General features: G+C 44.2%; 1 protein-coding gene across 8 annotated transcripts in view; it reads left to right on the top strand.

The window, feature by feature from the left end:
• Nucleotides 1-20,166, top strand: part of patj (PATJ crumbs cell polarity complex component) — a 191,767-nt gene that overhangs the window by 10,765 nt on the left and 160,836 nt on the right. For all 8 annotated transcript variants that reach the window (XM_035775912.2, XM_035775904.2, XM_035775920.2 and 5 more), the window contains exons 7-12: nt 6,203-6,331; nt 10,295-10,540; nt 10,895-10,997; nt 11,234-11,322; nt 11,701-11,839; nt 16,714-16,875. In XM_035775912.2, the coding sequence (XP_035631805.1) occupies nt 6,203-6,331; nt 10,295-10,540; nt 10,895-10,997; nt 11,234-11,322; nt 11,701-11,839; nt 16,714-16,875 (868 nt within the window). The remainder of the gene's footprint in view (nt 1-6,202; nt 6,332-10,294; nt 10,541-10,894; nt 10,998-11,233; nt 11,323-11,700; nt 11,840-16,713; nt 16,876-20,166) is intronic.

Genomic DNA, 20,166 nt, shown 5'->3' with positions numbered 1-20,166 from the left:
CAGCCTCATTTTGTTGTGGCATGGACTCTACAAGGTGTTGAAAGCGTTCCTACAATGCTTCCCACAGTTGTCTAGTTGGCTGGATGTCCTTTGGGTGGTGGACCATTCTAGATGCACACAGGAAACTGTTAATCGTGAAAGACCCAGCAGTGTTGCAGTTCTTGACACAAGCTAGTGCACCTGGCACCTACTACCATACCTTGCTCAAAGGCACTTCAATCTTTTGTCTTGACTATTCACCCTCTGAATGGCACACACGCAATCCATGTCTCAAAATGATTACATGAGAAATTGTTCTGAAGCTGTGATAGTTTTAAATTGACAATCACAGTAATGTACTTAATTGTTACCCAGAAATTATTTGATATTGAGATAAAAACCGCTGTATTGGACCTTTTTAAATAACCACAAAGAAAAGCCCTCAGAAAAAGAAAAAAAAAAGTAATGCAAACGAGATGACAGACAAGTTAGGCCTAGTTCCAGCGATTGAGGTCATTATCGTGTGCTTTTTCACTATTCCTGTTTTTAATCCAGTTTGGATTGAGGCCATGTCCTGCTTACGCATCAAGCCGGGGCCTTGCTTTACCTTGTGTTTTATTCATGTTTCTCTTGAGGTCGTGTTTAATGGAGCGCTGGCAAAAAATAAAAAATCTGGACTTGATTTTTATTGCAGTTTTCCCTGGCCTATCACCCTGAGCCAAGATTCCGCCTCTACAAAAGCCCAGACACCGCTCGCTGATTCTCTTGAATTGTCAGCTTGGCATTAGGGCTGTGACGATACCAGTATCGTAATATTTTTTTTCCCGTGGCAAAAATAAAAACACGAAGCGGACCCAACTGTTGGGTCCTTTTTTAAAGTCCTGCTGTATGTAACAGTGTGCTATAACTTGGAAAGTAAATACATGTGACTGGATGAAAATATGTTTGTTTCTGACATTAGGGGCTGCTTTCCAATAAGTCAAATCCGCTTTGTTTTGTTTCCTTGCTATGACCCTAACCCTTATCGCGATACTGGTATCGTCCCTGCCCTACTTGGCACCACTCTCTCTCTTTGTAACCGTTGGGTTATGTCGTGAAAAGGTGACATAAAATCACTCTGATCGCCATCCTGTTTATTGCGTATTTTTACGGTCATAGTTTCCGTCAGTGTGACAGGGCTCCGTATAGATGGAAAACAATCTCTCTACCTTTTTTTGAGGGATGCCAAAAGCAACATCCGCACAACGATTCTTCCGCACAACATCTTATGTCATTTGGCCCCTCTTGTCCCTGATACCCATCAACTGAATCTTCCCCTTAAACAAATGTTCCTCGGCTCCCAAGCTCCTCTTTTAAACAAGCCCCCCCTGCATTCTGTCCATCCAAACTAGCTCTCTTACCGTGAAAAGCTGAGAAAATATTGACCTAGGTTTGCTTCAGGGATTGGTTTCCTTCGTTTCTGTGCCTTAAATTGCAAATTGTACAGACGCTAATATTGCTCTGGAGCATTCCTCTCTCTTGTCCACCCACCTCATTCCTGACATTCTCACTAAACATGGCTTCTAGAGCATGTTGGCATAATCTTAAACCCTACATTTCTTTGAACATTTAAAAAAATGTCTGACATGATACACTTCTATACTGTAATGAGATGCTTTGCCCACAAAGTGTGAGTGCTAATTATAGGATACATTTTGAATCATAATGAATAAGATTCTGTGGACAGATCAGATCAGCATTCCTACTCTTAATACGGACCTTGCTTCCAGGAGGGATGATCTGGGAGGCATGTTGTTCCAGGCTCCCAGTAAAACTGTTTTTCTTCTCTGAAACTGAGTGCTTGGGATGAACGTTCCCATTATGGCTTTCTCATTAAAACTGTCAATAACCCAGACCTTTGTTTGGGTTTCGTTAGACAACTCTTTTGTTCTAATAATTATTTAACGTTTCATGGGGCTGAACTGTCAATATGGAAGGAAATGCACTTCGGCCCACTGTTTTCCCTGAATTGTTTTTCAGTCCCTGCTCACAGCATTTGTGGGATTGAGAATATGAAGTGTAATGTTAGGTCTTTAGTTACATTAATGAAGTTGTTCAAATACTGTGTTTAATTCTCATGATGTCTAGTTAAGTGAATAGTTATTGTTCCAACAGGCAGTTGCTTGGCCTATATTAATTATGATAATTTGTGCTCTGTTTAGTTGCCATGACAGAAGGGTGTAGCATGTAAACATACTTTGTGATAAAATCAATTAGCCTATGGCGCTGAAGGAGATGGCTGCCGTTTTACCATCCCGTAACCAAATGTGCTATTGTGTTTTTTTTCTAGTTATTTGAAATTATTTTGTACATAATGTCTGCCCTACGTCTTATCACCAAAATAGCTATTAGATATCAGGACAGCAATAACTCACCCCGTACTGGAGGAATATTTTTTTCTTCAACGAGTCGGACGCAAAGGATTTACTTCAGACACCCGTCAAGGCCCTCATCCCTGTCATTTGCAGGAGAAAGAGGCAGAGGTATCGGTCCTATTAGCCAACGTACAATCAATCGACAATAAAATAGACTTAACTACGGTCACGTATACACGTGACATTAAAAGCTGTAATATCTTATGTTTCACAGAGTTGTGGCTGAACGACGACATGATTAACATACAGCTGGCGCGTTTTAAGCTTTTTCGGCAGGATAGAACTGCGACCTCTGGTAAGACCAGGGGTGGCGGTCCATGTATATTTGTAAACAGCTGGTGCACGAAGTCTAAGGAAGTCTCAAGGTTTTGCTCGCCTGAGGTAGAGTATATCATGATAAACTGTAGACCACACTATTTACCTAGAGTTTTCATCTGTATTTTTCGTAGCTGTTTTATATACCACCACAAACCAATGCTGGCACATAAGCAAACAGGAAAAGGGTGCCACTAGTGGCCGGGGACTTTAATGCAGGGAAAATCAAATCCGTTTTACCTGGCATGTTAAATGTGCAACCAGGGGGGAAAAACAACTCTAGACTCTACACACCGAGACGAGTACAAAGCTCTCCCTCGCCATCGTTTTAGCAAATCTGCACATAATTATAACCTCCTGATTCCTGCTTACAAGCAAACACTAAAGCAGGAAACACCAGTGACGAAGTTAATAAGAAAGCTACAGCACTGTTTTGCTAGCGCAGACTGGAATATGTTCCGGGATTCTCCCGATGGCATTGAGGGAGTACACAACGTCAATCACTGGCTTCATCAATAAGTGCATCGACAACGTCGTCCCCACAGTTGACCGTAAGTGCCCCAACCAGAAGCCATGGATTACAGGCACCATCCGCACTGAGCTAAAGGGTAGAGCTGCCGCTTTCAAGGAGCGGAACTCTAACCCAGAAGCTTATAAGAAATCCCGCTATGCCCTCCGACGAACCATCAAACAGGCAAAGCATCAATACAGGACTAAGATTGAATTGTATTATACCGGCTCCGACGCTTGTCGGATGTGGCAGGGCTTACAAACTATTACACAAAACAAAGGGAAGCAGAGCCACGTGATGCCCAGTGACATGAACCTACCAGATGAGCTAAATTACTTCTATGCTCGCTTCGAGGCAAGTAACACTGAAACAACATGCATGAGAGCATCAGTGGTTCTGGACGACTGTGTGATCACGCTCTCCGCAGCCGATGTGAGTAAGACCTTTAAAAAGGTAAACATTCACAAGGCCGCAGGGGCAGACGTATTACCAGGACGTGTACTCCGAGCATGCGCTGACCAACTGGAAAGTGTCTTCACTGACATTTTCAACCTCTCCCTTTCAGAGTCTGTAATAAAAACATATTTCACCATAGTCCCTGTGCCCAAGAACACTATGGTAACCTGCCTAAATGACTTCCGACTTGTAGCGCACACATCTGTAGCCATGAAGTGCTTTGAAAGGCTGGTCATGGCTCTCACATCAACATTTATCCCAGAAATCCTAGACCCACTCCAATTTACATAACGTAGATCCATATATGATGCAATCTCTATTGCACTCAACATTGCCCTTTCCCACCTGGACAAAAGGAACTAGAGAGCATGAGAATGCTATTCATTGACTACAGTTCAGTGTTCAACACCATAGTGCCCTCAAAGCTCATCACTATGCTAAGGACCCTGGGACTTAACACCTCCCTCTGAAACTGGATCCTAGACTTCCTGACGACTATCCCCAGGTGGTAAAGATGGGTAACAACACATCCGCCACGCCTATCCTCAACACGGGAGCCCCTCGGGTGCATGTTTAAGTCCCCTGCTGTACTCCTTGTTCACTCATGGCTTTATGGCCAGGCATGACTCCATCAAGTTTTGCTGCTGACACAACAGTCATAGGCCTGATCACCAACAACTGTGAGACAGCCTATAGGGAGGAGGTAAGAGACCTGGCTGTGTGGTGCCATGACAACAACCTCTCCCTCAACGTGATCAAGACAAAGGTGATGATTGTGGACTAAAGCAAAAAGAGGACAGAGCACGCCCCGATTCTCATCGACAGGGCTGCAGTGGAGCAGGTTGAGAGCTTCAAGTTCCTTGGCGTCCATCACCAACAAACTTACATGGTTCAAGTACACCAAGACAGTTGTGATGAGGGCACGACAAAATCTATTTCCCCCCTCAGGAGACTGAAAAGATTTGGCATGGGTCCTCCCATTCTCAAAAGGTTCTACAGCTGCATCATCGAGAGCATACTGGCCATACCTGGCAGTGATGCAACAACTGCATGGCCTCTGACTGCAAGGCACTACAGAGGGTACTGCATAAGGCCCAGTACGTCACTGGGGCAAAGCTTCCTGCCATCCAGGACCTCTATACCAGGCGTTGTCAGAGGAAGGCCCTAAAAATTGTCAGACTCCAGCTGCCCACTGCACCGAGGCTAGGAAACACTGTCACCACCGATAACTCCAAGATAAACTAGAATTTCAAGAAGCATTTCTCTACGGCTGGCCACACTTTCCCCCTGTATATAGCCTTGCTATTGTTATTTTACTGCTGTTTTAATTATTTTTTTATTTTCTATTTTTTTACCATTTTTTTTTCCTTAATTTCTGAAAGCATTGTTGGTTAAGGTCTCGTAAGTAAGTGTTTCACTGTAAGGTCTATCTATACTGGTTGTATTCGGTGCATGTGGCAAATAAAATTTTATTTGAATGCCTTTCTGTACTGTTAAACCCAGCAGATAGACTCTTCACATCCTAGATGCTATTTTTTTCAGAATAAGATGTGTTCACACGGACTGTAGAAGTTGTAAAACAAGTTGAATTGAATCTGCTTCCTTACTCTCTCAAAGTCGCTTATTGAACTTAACCAAGCCTGCTTACAACTCTCCTCGTAAGTGAAGTGAACAAGCAACACTCGTTAATTTTGCCTGAAAGCTCAGACGGAAACCAGACCTCGCCACAAAACACATCTGTGTTGCTGACTGTGAAGCTCCACTTCTTATCTGGGAAATGGCTCTTCACTTTTCTTCAGTAAGGAGGGGTAGAAAAGCTTTGTCACCCCAGTGGGCTGCAGTACGTAAGACACCACAATGAGGTTGCATTAGAAAGAGAGCAAACTACTGCAGAGGAAGTCACCCATCAGATAACGCCGTGTAATAAGAGAAAAGGGCTGTTCTGATTGTAGCAGCCGATTGGTTAGTTAATAAAAAGCCGTGGACTAGACGCCGTGGTGATTAGGACGGGGTGGGGACTGGGTGTGTGATCAGGGAGGAAGGAGGCTTTAGAACAGGACTCAAGGGACTCTCTGACCTTCACGTTGATCAGCCGCTTCGTTTATATTTTGGACATTTTAGCGAAAACCATTAAGTTGGGCCCAATATTTCCCCACACCCATGTGCAGTTTTAAGTTAATATTGCAGGTCACGTATGCACTGATAATTAATAAGGCTTACTCTGGCAGGCCTCAGACTAAGGGTCGTTTTCACTCTAGTCCTGGTCTAAGAAGCACTTTTAATTAAAAATCTTTATTGAACATGCTTTTTTTAGTCCAGAACCACAGGTCCAATCTAAAAAATTAAAAAATAGTTTTCTGAGACCTTCGCAACCATGTTGCAGCAAGCACAATTCTGTGTCTTATTACTAAACAGGATTAGCCTTCAATTACTGATTCTATCACAGCCCTCCTCACACACATTGGGTTTATATGAATCAATCATTCACTCTTGTCTTTCTCCCTCTCTTGCTGTATCGACCGTCCAGGAGCAGTGGGGCCATGTGGAGGAGATAGAGCTGGTGAACGACGGCTCGGGCCTGGGCTTCGGTATTGTTGGAGGCAAGGCCACAGGAGTGGTGGTGAGGACCCTGGTGCCAAACAGTGTGGCTGATAAGGTATATTGGACATAACTTTGAAAGCATAAGTATATGTTAATGCAGGTAACTGCAAAAATAAAGTAAACGCCAACAAAGTGTCTTGATAGGGCATTGGGCCACCACAAGACACAAGAACCGCTTAAATTTACCTTGATATAAATTCTTCAAGTGTCTGGAACTCTATTGGAGGGATGCTACGTCATTCTTCCAGGAGGAGTCAAATAACACCAAATTATGTTGATGGTGGTGGAAACGGCTGTCTCAGGTGCAGCTCCAGAATCTCCGACAAGTGTTGAATTAGGTTGCGATCTGGTGAAAATCTAGGGAATTTTTGAAAGTTACAGGAATTTTCCTGTCTAAACAGAGGTATCTGAATATGCCCACATTTAATAGATGTTTAATTTGTGTTTTCTGTTCTATTTGCCAACTCTTGTCATGGGATAGTTATTTTAGCTGTAGAATTCATTCAATTAGTTATGCCAGTGGTCAATATTATTTGCTCCATCTCAAAGATGCTCATGTCCCTTAATGTTGATGTGGTTGTTACTGATAAGGAACACATGGCTGAGCTCTTTAATCACCACTTCATTAAGTCAGGATTCCTATTTGATTCTGCCATGCCTCCTTGCCCATCCAACATTTTCTCATCTCCCAACCCTTCTAATGCGACTATCCCGATGTCTCTTTTTCCCCTGCCCTGCAGGCGGTCACTGAGGCGGAGGTGCTAAAGGATCTCTTGAAACTTGACCCCCAAAACACTAATGGTTCAGATGGTTTAGACCCTTTCTTCTTTAAGGTTGCTGCCCCTATCATCGCCAAGCTTCTCTCTGACCTTTTTAACCTCTCTCCTCTCTGGGGAGGTTCCCATTGCTTGGAAGGCAGCCACGGTGTGTCTATTTAAAGGGGGAGATCAAGCTGATCCTAACTGTTATGGGCCTATTTCTATTTTGTCCTGTTTGTCAAAAGTGTTGGAAAAACTTGTCAATAATCAACTGACTGGCTTTCTTGATGTTTATAGTATTCTCTCTGGTATGCAATCTGGTTTAATTTCAGATTATGGGTGTGTCACTGCAACCTTAAAGGTCCTCAATTATGTCACCATTGCCCTTGTTTCTAAGCAATGTTGTGCTGCTCTTTGTATTGACTTGGCCAAAGCTTTTGATTCGGCCATTCCATTCTTGTGGGCCGGTTAAGGAGTATTGGTGTCTCTGAGGGGTTTGCTGGCCTGGTTTGCGAACTACCCCTCTGAGTGCATTGTATAAAGTCAGAACATCTGCTGTCTCAGCCACTGCCTGTGACCAAGGGAGTTCCCCAAGGCTCGATCCTAGGCCCCACGCTCTTCTGAATTTATATCAACATAGCTCAGGCAATAGGACGCTCTCTCATCCATTTATATGCAGATTATAGTCTTATACTCGGCTGGCCCCTCCCTGGATTTTATGTTAAATGCTCTTCAACAAAGCTTTCTTTGTGTCCAACAAGCTTTCTCAGCCCTTAACCTTGTTCTGAACACCTCCACTGGTGTGTTTACTACCCCTGAGGGTTTATCGCTTGAGGTAGTCAGTCACCTCATACAAGTACTTGAGATAATGGCTAGATGTTACACGGTCCTTCTCTCAGCACAAATCAAAGCTGCATGTTAAGTCAAAACTTGTTTTCCTCTATCGTTATCGATCCTCTCATTATCGCTCCTCTTTCACCCCAGCTGCCAAACCAACCCTGATTCAGATGACCATCCTACCCATGCTAGATTAGAGACATCATTTATAGATCGGCAGGTGAGGGTGCTCTCAAGCGGCTAGATGTTCTTTATCATTTGGCCATCAGATTTGCCACCAATGCTCCTCATATGACACATCACTGCGCTCTACTCCTCTGTAAACTGGTCATCTCTGTATACCCGTCACAAGACCCCCACTGGTTGATGCTTATTTATAAAATCCTCTTCGGGCTCACTCCCTCATATCTAAGATATCTTCTGCTGCCCTCATCCTCTACATACAACACTAGTTCTGCCAGTCACATTCTGATAAAGATCCCCAAAGCACACACATCCCTGGGTCGCTCCTCTTTTCAGTTTGCTGCAGCTAACGACTGGAACAAGCTGCAAAAAACACTCAAACTGGACAGTTTTATATCGATCTCTTCGTTTCAAGACTCAATCATGGACACTTACTGACTTGTGGCTGATTTGTGTGATGTATTGTTGTCCCTACCTTCTTGCCCTTTGTGCAAGAATGTTTGTACCATGTTTTGTGCTGCTACCATGTGTTTCTACCATGTTCTTGTTGTGTTGCTACCATGCTATGTTGTCTGCCATGCTATGGTGTCTCTTTATGTAGTGTTGTGGTGTCTCTTGTCGTGAAGTATGTTATGTCCTATATATATATATTTTTTTTCCATCCCAGCCCCTTTCCCCGCAGGAGGCCTTTTGCCTTCTGCTTGGTCGTCGTTGTAAATAAGTATTTGTTCTTAAGTGACTTACCTACTTTTTTAGAGGTTCAGTAAAAATATTAAATGTATGCGTAAAATTTAAGAATTTGATAAGACTATTCAAGATGTCGGCTGTGACCCCCTTTTTTTCCCATTGCCCAATAGTCCTCAGCAGTAGGCCTACTACACCATTACATACTCAGAGCTTTGCTTTAACAATCTTCCAGACCGGTCATCCCCTATGAATAGTAACAGCCAGTTTAGCTGAATTAATGCCGAGCGCGTCCCACAAAAGGCTCAGTTACATTATAATAGCCATTGAGCCGGAGGGGGGAAAAAAGAATCACCTTGTAAGGGGATTACATCCTGGCTACACAGAGCCAGCTCGCCCCACGTCCGGCTCGAAGGACTGCTTTTCTGTTCGCAATTACAGAGATGTTCACCAAAGATTTACTTGAATACGCCCAAAGTCCCTGACACAGCCGATGCTCATTTACAAGCGTCCCCTTTCTTTCTTCTCCACTTCCACTCAATGCTTAGCTTTTTTCCTTCGGGTGTATTCAGTTTGAGTTAACATGGGAACATGTCATTCGATTTGTTTAAAAAAAAACTCGGTCATTGTTGGTTTTAACCTCTAAGAAAGTGTTATCCAGGAGGGATCTGGATTAAAAAAAAAACTGTCCCTTGATTTTGAAAGCCCCTTGCACCAGTCCTCCCCTCTCCCTCTCCCCCTCACTCTTTTTCTTTTTATCTACATTTCTTTCTCCCTTTTTCTTTCTTTCTCTCTCTGTTGCGCCCTCTCTCACTTTCTCTCTCTTTCTCGCTCTCTCGTTCTCTGAATGTCCAAGAGAGCCCGGGCACAGTCAACAAAACCCTGCTTGTTCAAAAGGCACAGTACAGCATTTCACACATCACTGGATTTTATGCTCCAAAAACGCTGTCAAAATTGGGGCTTTGTTAGACCCTGGCGTTTCCCATTTCAACGTTTAATGGCTGCGCCCGTCTTCCTTCCATGAGCCCCTGTTGTCCCGTGCACAGACCCAGGGAGAGAAGTTGGAGATTTTCTGCGTCAAGTTTATGCATCAAAAGATTTTCATCGGTCTTTCCACAAAGGCTGCCATTCTCCCCATCTCTTTGTATATCATGATCTCTTTTTAGTCTGAGTTTGTTCTGCTTGACCTGCATGCCGGGGAATAGATTTCTTAGTTTAGCTGCGCGGGCCAGGGTGGGACTACCCTGTTCAAGTGGGGTGTAAAATGTATTGGACCACATTGGCTGAAATGGTCTGATGAGGCTACTGAATATGGGCAGAGTTTCTGGGTGGTTCTTTCATGTACTGGCACACTTTTACAAACTATAAGAAATGATGTGAAATCCATAGTGTGGTTATTCCTAGGCCATGAATTATAATGCATTGTGTATGATCTGCAGTAAGATTTCAAGTTAGTTAAAATTTTGTTCAGAAATGTTTTCTCTCTCTCCTCTCCCTCTCCTCTCTCCCTATCCCGCCTCCCCCCTCTCTCTCTACACCCCCACTCCCCCTCCCAGGATGGGCGTCTGCGTACCGGCGACCACATCCTGCGTATCGGGGAGACCCCCACGTGGGGCCTGGCCAGTGACCAGGTGGTCAAGGTGCTGCAGGGCTGCGGGAGCCGTGTGCGCATGCTCATCGCCCGTGACCCCTCGGGACAGCCCTCCACCTCCTTGCCACCCCCTCCCCCGCCCGCCGCCAGTCCCGTCTCAGCCCTGCCCCCACTGCCTGGAGTCGGACCCCAGCGCAGGCTCAGCAGGACTGTAAGTGAGACTGGGAATGGGGGACACGTGCATGCAAACGTTCTCACCATGCACAGACCTCCTGTTGCCCCTGCCCGTCTCCGCGCACTCCCACACACCAATACAAAGTATGTTTTTGGGGCTCCAGAGTGGCGCAGCGGTCTAAGGTACTGCATCTCATCGCTAGAGGCGTCACTACACACCCTGGTTCTCTTCCGGGCTGTATCACAACCGGCCCTTGATTGGGAGTCCCATAGGGCAGCGCACAATTGGCCCAGCGTCGTTAACTGACTTCCGTAGTTAAATAAAAATGGCAACAAATCCACGTACCGTATAGATGCTCTATGTCTTTGTCTGTTTCCCTATTTGTTCCAGCCCAACCTGGAGGGTTATGAGATCCATGAAGTGCCTCTGATGAAGGAGGAGGGCCAGAGCCTGGGCATCTCCATCATCGGTTACAATGCCTTTACCAGTGAAGGTAGGCTAATGCCCTATATAATGTTAACTTCTAGCCCCTAATCCTAGTCCCCTAACCCCTATTGCACTCAGATCTGTTATATAATGTCACTCAATGCTTTGACACTGTTGTTGCAATGGATAGTTTTTTGTTGTTGTTGTCTTGTTGCTTTATTCCCCTCTCCATTTATCGCTCTTTCTCTCCACCCCTTTCTCTCTCTGATCTCTCTGCTTTTTCTTGCTCTCTGTGTGTCTCAGACGCGTTGGGAGTGTTTGTGAAGAATGTAGTTCCTGGGAGTGCAGCTGAACAGAGCGGGAACATACGCATCCACGACAGGATCATAGCGGTGAGACCCGTAATCAGCTTTTAATGAGTGCTACCTTAATTAACCCCTAGGTGTGCATGTGCACAGTGAGGGATAGTGGCCTTTCCACCCCTTCTTGAAATGTCCCAACACAGCACTTAACATCTGATTTAGATGATTAAATCTGAGTCAGGTTTGTTTGGGCATGGCTAACCAACAAAACCCATACATCACAGTATAACACAACCATATCAGGCCTTTGTCAGGTTTCTATAGAAAAAAGAGTGTTCTCAATGACTTGAGTCATGTTGGCCTGTTCAATTGTGTCAGATGAACGGGCTGAGGTAAGTACTTTTGGACTCTTCCATTGTGTCTGATGGATAGGGTGAACTAGGTCATTTTGGACTGTTCCTTTGTCAGATGGACGGGGTTAGCCTGCAGGGCTTCACGAACCAGGAGGTTCTGGGGGTGATGAAGCAGACGGGCCAGACGGTCCACCTCACCCTGGCCAGGAAGATGGCCTCGCCCAGACCCTCACTGGAGAGGTCCCTGGACAAAGGTAAGGACTATTCATCAGTCACCTGTGCGCATGAATGTGTGTGTATTACAAATGTGTCACTACCCCTTCAACAGCACTGTACTGTAAATCCACTAACTTCATAGAAACAATGGGCATTTCCCTTAGCGAAGTCGACAGAAATGCCAACTTCACCATCCTAACTCCACTGTCCTGGGGATCGTCCCAAATGGCACCCTATTCACTACAGTGCCTTCAGAAAGAATTCCTAGCCCTTGACCTATTCCACATTTTGTTGTCTTACAACCTGAATTCAAAATTGATTAAATATATTTTTTTCTCTCACACATCTACACACCCCATAATGACAGAGTGAAAACAAGTTTTTAGACATTTTTGTAAATGTATTGAAAACTAATGACAGATATATTTCTAATTTACATAAGTAGTCACTCCCCTGAGTCAATACATGTTAGAATCCCATTTTGCAGCAAATACAGCTGTGGGTCATTCAGTCTAAGAGCTTTGCACACCTGGATTGTACAATATTTGCACATTATCCTTTTACATTTTTTTCAAGCTCTGTCATGTTGGTTGTTGATCATTTCTTGACAGCCAATTAAGTCTTGCATTGATTTTCAAGCCGATTTAAGTCTACTGTAACTGGCCACTCCGGAACATGCAATGTCGTCTGTGTAAGCAACTACAGTGTATATTTGGCCTTGTGTTTTAGCTTGTGTACTTCTGAAAGGTGAATTCCTCTCCCAGTGTCTGTTGGAAAGCAGACTGAAACTAGCTTTCTTCTAGGATTCTGCATGTGCTTAGCTTTATTCCGTTTCTTTTTATCCTAAAGAAGCTCCATAGTCCTTGCCGATGACAAGCATACCAATAACATTGGTATGCTTGAGTGGTACTCAGTGATGTGTTGTTAGATTTGTCCCAAATATAACACTTAGTATTGTATTTTCTCCCCAATTTTGTTATCCAATTGGTAGTTAAGTCTTGTCTCATCGCTGCAACTCCCGTACGGACTCGGGAGAGGCGAATGTCGAGAGCCGTGCCTCCCCCGAAACCCAACCAAGCTGCACTGCTTCTTGACACAATGCCCACTTAACCCGTAAGCCAGCCGCACCAATGTGTCGGAGGAAACGCTGTACACCTGGCGACTGTTTCAGCGTGCACTGCGCTTGGCCCGCCACAGGAGTTGCTAGTGCGTGATGGGACAAGGACATCCCTGTCGGCCAAACCCTCCCCTAACCCGGATGACACTGGGCCAATTGTGCACCGCCCCATGGGTCTCCCAGTCGTGGCCGACTGCGACAGAGCCTGGACTCTAACCCAGAATCTCTAGTGGCACAGCTAGCACTGCGATGCAGGGCCTTAGACCACTGCGCTGCTCGCGAGGCCCCAACACTTTGTATTTAGGACGTAAAGTTAATTTCTTTGCCATATTTCTTTTGTAGTTTTACTGTATTGTGGAATAACTATGTTGTTGATCCATCCTCAGTTTTCTCCTATCAGAAGCCATTAAACTATTAAACTGTAACTGTTTTAAAGTCACCATTGGAAGGACGTCTGTATGTTAGTAGTGACTGGGTGTACTGATGCACCATCCACCATCCAAAGTGTAATTAACCATGCTCAAAGGGATCAAATACGTCTTACACAAAAACTTAAGAAGCTTCTTAACGAAAAAGAAATTCATAAGTGCACTTCCTAGCTATCTAGCTAGCAATCGTGTTCACATATTTCTTTCTGAGATTACTGTTCTAAAACATGTTATTGTGTTTAAAATAATGAATACCGAAACTTTAAGGTTAAGTTAGAGTGAATTAAATATGTTCAATTGATTTCAGTAGTTATTTTTCTCTCACTGCCCTGAGTTTAAATGAGGGTTTAGCTATCTTTGAATTTATAACATTTCCAAGGACTTCATTTTCAAGAATCTAACTTCTTAACTTTTTGCTTAAGAAGAAACATAAGAAATGGCACAATAACATTTCCAAGAACCTTTTTAGGAATAGCAACTTTGCTTAACTTCTTAAGTCTATAGTTCAGGGGGAGAAATTCCTTAAGGTTTTGTGAATCTGGGCCCTGCTCTTTGTGGTTGAATCTGTGTTTGAAATGAACTGCTTGACTGAGGGACCTTACAATTAATTACCTGTATGTGTTGGGTACAGAGATGAGGTAGAAAACATAAACATTGTGTTAAACACTTATTGCATCCAGAGTGAGTCCATGCAACTTATTATGTGAGTTGTTCAGCACTTATTTAGGCTTGCCATAACAAAGGGTTTGAATACTTAATGACTGAAGTCATTCATTTCAGCTTTGCATTTGTAATATATATATATATTAAATGTCTAAAAACATAATGAGAGAGAGAATCTCAATTTAAATAATTTAAAATTCAGGCTGTAACACAACACACTGTGGAAGAAGTCGAGGGGTGTGAATACTTGCGTAGGTATTTAATAGGGAATAGGGTGCCGTTTGGGACATGACCCTGTACAATAAGTTCATACTCTTGCCGGCCATTTCCAATTACCATCCAGCATCACAGGGGAAGATTGCGATAAGGAATGTGTTTACTTGCTGTAATTTCCAAAAAGTATCTCGTTGGCAAAGCGTCCCAAGATCTATGACCTAATTTCCTGCGACTTCTACAAGTCCGTGTCCGGTACTATAGGTCAGCCGAGCGGTGCGAGAGGTGATTTAGAAGAGCAAGTTAAGCCACAGTGGGATTCTTATCTCTCCTGGACTGTTGTTTCATTACACCAGTGGGGGAAAGGCATACAGTGCTAACTGAACACTGCTAGCGTTGTAAATGTAGCGCTCCATTCTATGTACACTAGTGGCATCCAGATTTTCATACGCTATTGATGCCTTTCTAAATCTGACTGTATTTCAAAATACCCCGCTGGACGGTATACTGCCCATGCCCCCACACACACACACACTGACTTTCTGTCATGTAGTCCACTTGACTTGTGTAGTACTTGGAGGGTGTAGCATACAGTGCCTTCAGAAGGTATTCACACCCCTTTGTTCACATTTTGTTGTGTTACAGCCTGAATATAAAATTGATTTCAATTGAGATTTTTTTGCCCACACCCAGAAGTCCCATAAATGTCAAAGTAGAATTTTGTTTTTAGAATTATTTTCAAATTAGTAAAAGCTGAAATGTATTTTAGTCAATAAGTAGTCAACGCCTATGTTATGGCAAGCCTAAATAAGTTCAGGGGTCAAAGTTGCATGGTCTCGCTCTGTGTGCAATAATAGTGTTTATCATGATTTTTGAAGGACTACCTCATCTCTTCACCCCACACCTACAATTATCTGTAAGGTCCCTCAGTCAAGCAGCGAAATTCTAACACCGATTTAACCACAAAGACCAGGGAGGTTTTCCAATGCCTCACAAAGAAGGTCACCTATTGGTAGATGGACCAAGTTATTCATTACACTTTGGATATCAATACACCCAGAAACTACAAAGAAATAGGCCTCCTCCCTAACTCCGTTGCCGGAGAGGAAGAGACCCACTCAGGGATTTCACCATGAGACCAAATGGTGACTTTAAAACCGTATGACAACATTGTAGTTACTCCACAATAGTAACTCAATTGACAGATTGAAAAGAAGGGATTTAATAATATTCCAAGCAGGGCTAAAGTCACTGCAAAAAATGTGGCAAAGCAATTCACTTTGTCCTGAATACAAAGTGTTATGTTCTATTGGATTTGCCCCCAAACATATTACTGAATTACCACTCCATGTTTTCAAGCATAGTGGTGGCTGTGTCATGTTATGAGTATGCTTTTAAACGGTAAGGACTTTTTCAGGATAAATTATGTGCGGAATGGAGCTACGCATAGGCAAAAAATCCTAGAGGAAAACCTGGTTGAGTTTACGTTCCACCGGACACTGGGAGATGAATTCACCTTTCAGCAGGACAATAACCTTAAACATAAGGCCAAATCTACACTGGAATTGCTTAACCGAGAAGACGGTGGATGTTCCCGAGTGGCCGAGTTGCAGTTTTGACTTGGATCTACTTGAAAAATCTATGGCAAGACATAAATTGTTTCTAGCCATAATTTACAACCAAATTGACAGAGCTTGAAGAGTTTTAAAAAGAATAATGGGCAAATGTACAATACAGGTGTGGAAAGCTCTTACAGACTTACCGAGAAAGACTCGCAGCTGCAATCGCTGCCAAAGGTGCTTCTACAAAGTATAGACTCAGGGGTGTGAATACTTAAGTAAATAAGAGATTTCTGTATTTCCTTTTCAATAATTGTGCGATCATTTCTAAAAACATTTTTTAATTTTTTCATGGGATGTTGTGTCTAGATGGGGGACGGACGATTTGATCTATTTTAAATTCAGGCTGTAACACAACAAAATGTGGAAAAAGTCAAGGGGCATGAATACTTTCTGAAGGCAATGTATACTGGACCGGGAACAGAAATGATTGGCGAGGACACTCCGCTAAAAATATTCCCCTAGGATGAAGTAACTAAAGCACTGTGAGCAGTGAACTTATACCACTTCCTCTCAGGCCATCCAAGCTGAAACTGGATTTTCTTCTCCAAAAGCCCACAACCAGATTTCTTCTGAAAACGTGTATTGTTGGCAGTGGGCGTAATGTCGTTGAATGTGATCGTACTCTTGCGCACACACAATGTGATTGAGTGTTAATTTGTGCAAGGCATGGCTCAAATTGACCACAAATATCCCCAACACATGTCTTTCCAACCAGCCTTGTGTTCTGACCAGTATGGTTGTTTTGTCTGGCTGCTAGTGTTTCATTTGATATGTCAGAACTGCACCACAGATGACTAAATAAACGTGTGTGTGTGTGTGTGTGTGTGTGTGTGTGTGTGTGTGTGTGTGTGTGTGTGTGTGTGTTGTAGTCCAGAGAGAGCCGTCCCGTGTGTCTCTGAAGAGGTCTGCAGAGATCAAAGCTCGGTCATCAGACCTGCAGAGGGCCTCCAGCGTGGCCTCCAGCGTGGCCCCCCTACTGGAGCCCACTGAGACACTTCTGATGAGCACCAGCAGAACACAGCTGGCCAGTGGTGAGCTCATCCAGCCGTCAGTCTGTCCATTCATTCATCTAGCCTTCCGTCTCTCTCTCTCTCTCTCTCTCATTAAGTCACCTCATCCTCCCAGTGCCTGGGTCAGATCAAAGAACAACAACACACACATGCCTCATTACTCTGTAGACGCAGTCCCAGTCAGTCATCTGTTTTCTAGAGGGAGGCAGCTGTCACTTACACACACTGCGTCAACACAGCGCTGCTAGCTGACTGTTGGATAGTCGGCCACTAGGGGTCAACATCCCGGTCAACTGTTACAATGTCAGCTAACCAGGTAATGTGTACCTGTTGCACGTTAGTGACAGAACAACAAGTCAAGGCGAACAAATATTGCTTGTCCAGATGAGGGGATCACTTTCCTTATCTTTTATAATCCTCCCCCCATCGGTGGTCCCCCCCCTCTCTTTTTAAACAGTCAGTCACTACATAGGCACTGGAACCTGATCCTGTATTACATCCCTCCCCCTCCCCTCTCTCTGGGTCCGGGTCATCGGCTGGCCACGCAGTCATTCAAACCCAACCATTCCATCCCCGTACCCCCCTCTTTCATAAGCCTCCACAGCAGGCTTGTTGGGCACTGTTACAGACATGCTACACATCCACCCTGCAAGATATCCATATCAAGAAAGGCGAGAAGGGAAAGAGAGGGGGTAACGGAGTAGCAGGAGGCTTGAGCTGGGTACAGGGGGAAGAGTAGGGGTAACGGAATAGCAGGAGGCTAGAGCTGGGTACAGGGGGAAGAGTAGGGGTAACTGAATAGCAGGAGGCTAGAGCTGGGTACAGGGGGAAGAGTAGGGGTAACTGAATAGCAGGAGGCTAGAGCTGGGTACAGGGGGAAGAGTAGGGGTAACGGAATAGCAGGAGGCTAGAGCTGGGTACTGGGGGAAGAGTGTGTGTGGTACAGGGCTGCTCACGTTACACTTGGCCCTAATGAATCCTGACAAGACCCTTTACCTGCCAAATCTCCAAAATAAAGTATTCTGTTGCCCAGGGGAACCAATACAAGCCCCATGGACAACAATGACGGCCTGTCAAGGGCTTATTTCCGTGTGTGTGTGCGTGCATTTTGCATACATGCGTTTGTCTTTTGCAAAATCAAAACACCTTTTGTTTGGAATCTACAGTCATTTTGTTGTATAATTATTAGGGATCTAATCAGTGACATGCTCATTAGGCATGACTGTTTGACTGTGGTTGACACGTGATTTAGGCAAAGAGAGAAGTTTTAAGATATTTGTCTCTATTTAAAGATGATTGCTTTGGTAGTATCACCTGAAGGAGAAATACCATAGACGTTGGATATGTCCCAAATGTGCGGCATGTAGCCTAGTGGTTAGAGCGTTGGGCCAGTAACCAAAAGGATGCAAGATCGAATCCCTGAGCTGACAAAGTACAAATCTGTCGTTCTGCCCCTGAACAAGGCAGTTAACCCACTGTTCCTATGCCGTAAATTGTAAATAAGAATTTGTTCTTAACTGACGTGCCTAGTTAAATAAAGAAAATGGGGAGAAGAAAATGGATGATGAACCTATGGACCCTGGTCAGAAGTAGTGTACTATAAAGGGAATATGGTGCCATTTGGGCTCCACCCATACTTTATGTGAATAAGAGTCGAAAGTTGAAGATGTTAGAAACGGATGTTAGAAACGGATTCTTGTCCAGTCCACTGCAGGGCAAAATGTTGTCCGATTTGTCGCTTGTAGGTGTTGTGATCTGGGCTTTTGTTGTTTTGCTGTAGTTCAGTGTAGCGTCACGAGACCTGTTAATGGATGCCTGAACCGTCAACGTTCACAGTACATTACACTACACGCTTGCAAAGGCAATATTATATGGTAGCGCCACTGTGCCAGTAACTCGACAGTAACCCAACACTTGAACCAGCCTGATTGTGCTTGTCCAACCTAGCGCCAACACTCATTTGTTCTCGGTCTCTCCCTTTTCGCTCATTTTCTTTCTCCCCCCCCCCCTTTGCTAAACAACTGAAAAGCAATGTAAGTTTTTAGGTTCTGTGTGTGTGTGCTCTCCACTGCCTGGCCAACAGATGTTCCTTCTCTTTCTCGACATCCCAAAACGGTGTATTATTGTATTTATTTAGTGAAACGTTGGAGCGTAATTTACGCTGCGTCGGCGAGGGGTTAGCGACGCTAATTTAATCAGGCACAGTACTGGCGCTCATGTCACAGGTCTTTGGGTTTTTATGCACCGGGCAGAGCGAGAGGGGCACGCGACCCGCTGCTCAAAGGGTTCCGTGTGTGATTGTGTGTGTGTGTGGGGGTGTGATTGTGTGTGTGTGGGGGAGTGATTGTGCTCGGTTCAGAGGCGCTAGTACGCTCTCTGAATGTTGAGGCGTTTCTCTTTACATCTATACACTGGTCATGAACACACAACATAATATCTCCCTCCTCGACATCCTGCTGCTGAATTTGTTTATTTATTACCCCCCCCCAGGTTTGTTATAAAGAGGCTGTTTCTCAGAAGGTACCCTATTCCATACAAAGTGCACTACTTTTGGCGCACTATATAGTAGCATTTGGGGCAGAACCCTTACGGTACAGTTAATTTGCTTGGACTCGGAGCTACTTGTGATCCAGGAAGAGATCTTTGTCCCAAGTTGGATTTCTCACCGTGTCAAGTTTAACAGTCATGTTGACTTGGAGACATTTTTTTTTTTTCTGTTCCTCTGCGTTTAACATTTCAGTCGTTGGTGCTATCTAAGTGGAGGGAATGAGTGTCTCGCTCGCGCTAGGACAGGCCATTTCTACTGAGACACACACACACACACACACACACACGTGCGCACGCATTGCACTGCACCCCATGCACACAGAATTGTTTTCAACCTTCAATCAATCTCGTTTGATTAATTTCAGATGGCGAAATCTCACTCAAAAAAGACTCATCACAAATATTTGACTACTTTAGCAGTGTCATCGTATTTCCAGGCACTACAGTGTAATTTCAACTAAACCGTAGGTAGCCTCGTCATAGTCATGTAATTTTAATGGATACACCACAGACTGTGTAAATGGAAAAGGATGAAGTGGAACACATAGTAGAGTATCTCTGATAGTGGGCAACACGTAAAACCACGTCTTCAACCGGCCATCGTAATGGCACGGTCACTCTCAATTCACTCAAATGCACGAATCGCCTAGTTATTTTGCAGCCTGGGTGCCAGTCTTTCTGCTCTCTTGCCAACTCCTTTTGGAATTGTCGTGTTTGGCTTGACAATGGCGTAGGCAAAAGCACAAACATATCTGTGACCAGGCT

The sequence above is a fragment of the Oncorhynchus keta genome, chromosome 1 (genome assembly GCF_023373465.1).
Source record: "Oncorhynchus keta strain PuntledgeMale-10-30-2019 chromosome 1, Oket_V2, whole genome shotgun sequence".
NCBI classification, from domain to species: Eukaryota; Metazoa; Chordata; class Actinopteri; order Salmoniformes; family Salmonidae; genus Oncorhynchus; species Oncorhynchus keta.
The sequence above is the reverse complement of the archived record's forward strand: the minus strand, read 5'-3'. Positions and strand labels throughout refer to the sequence as shown.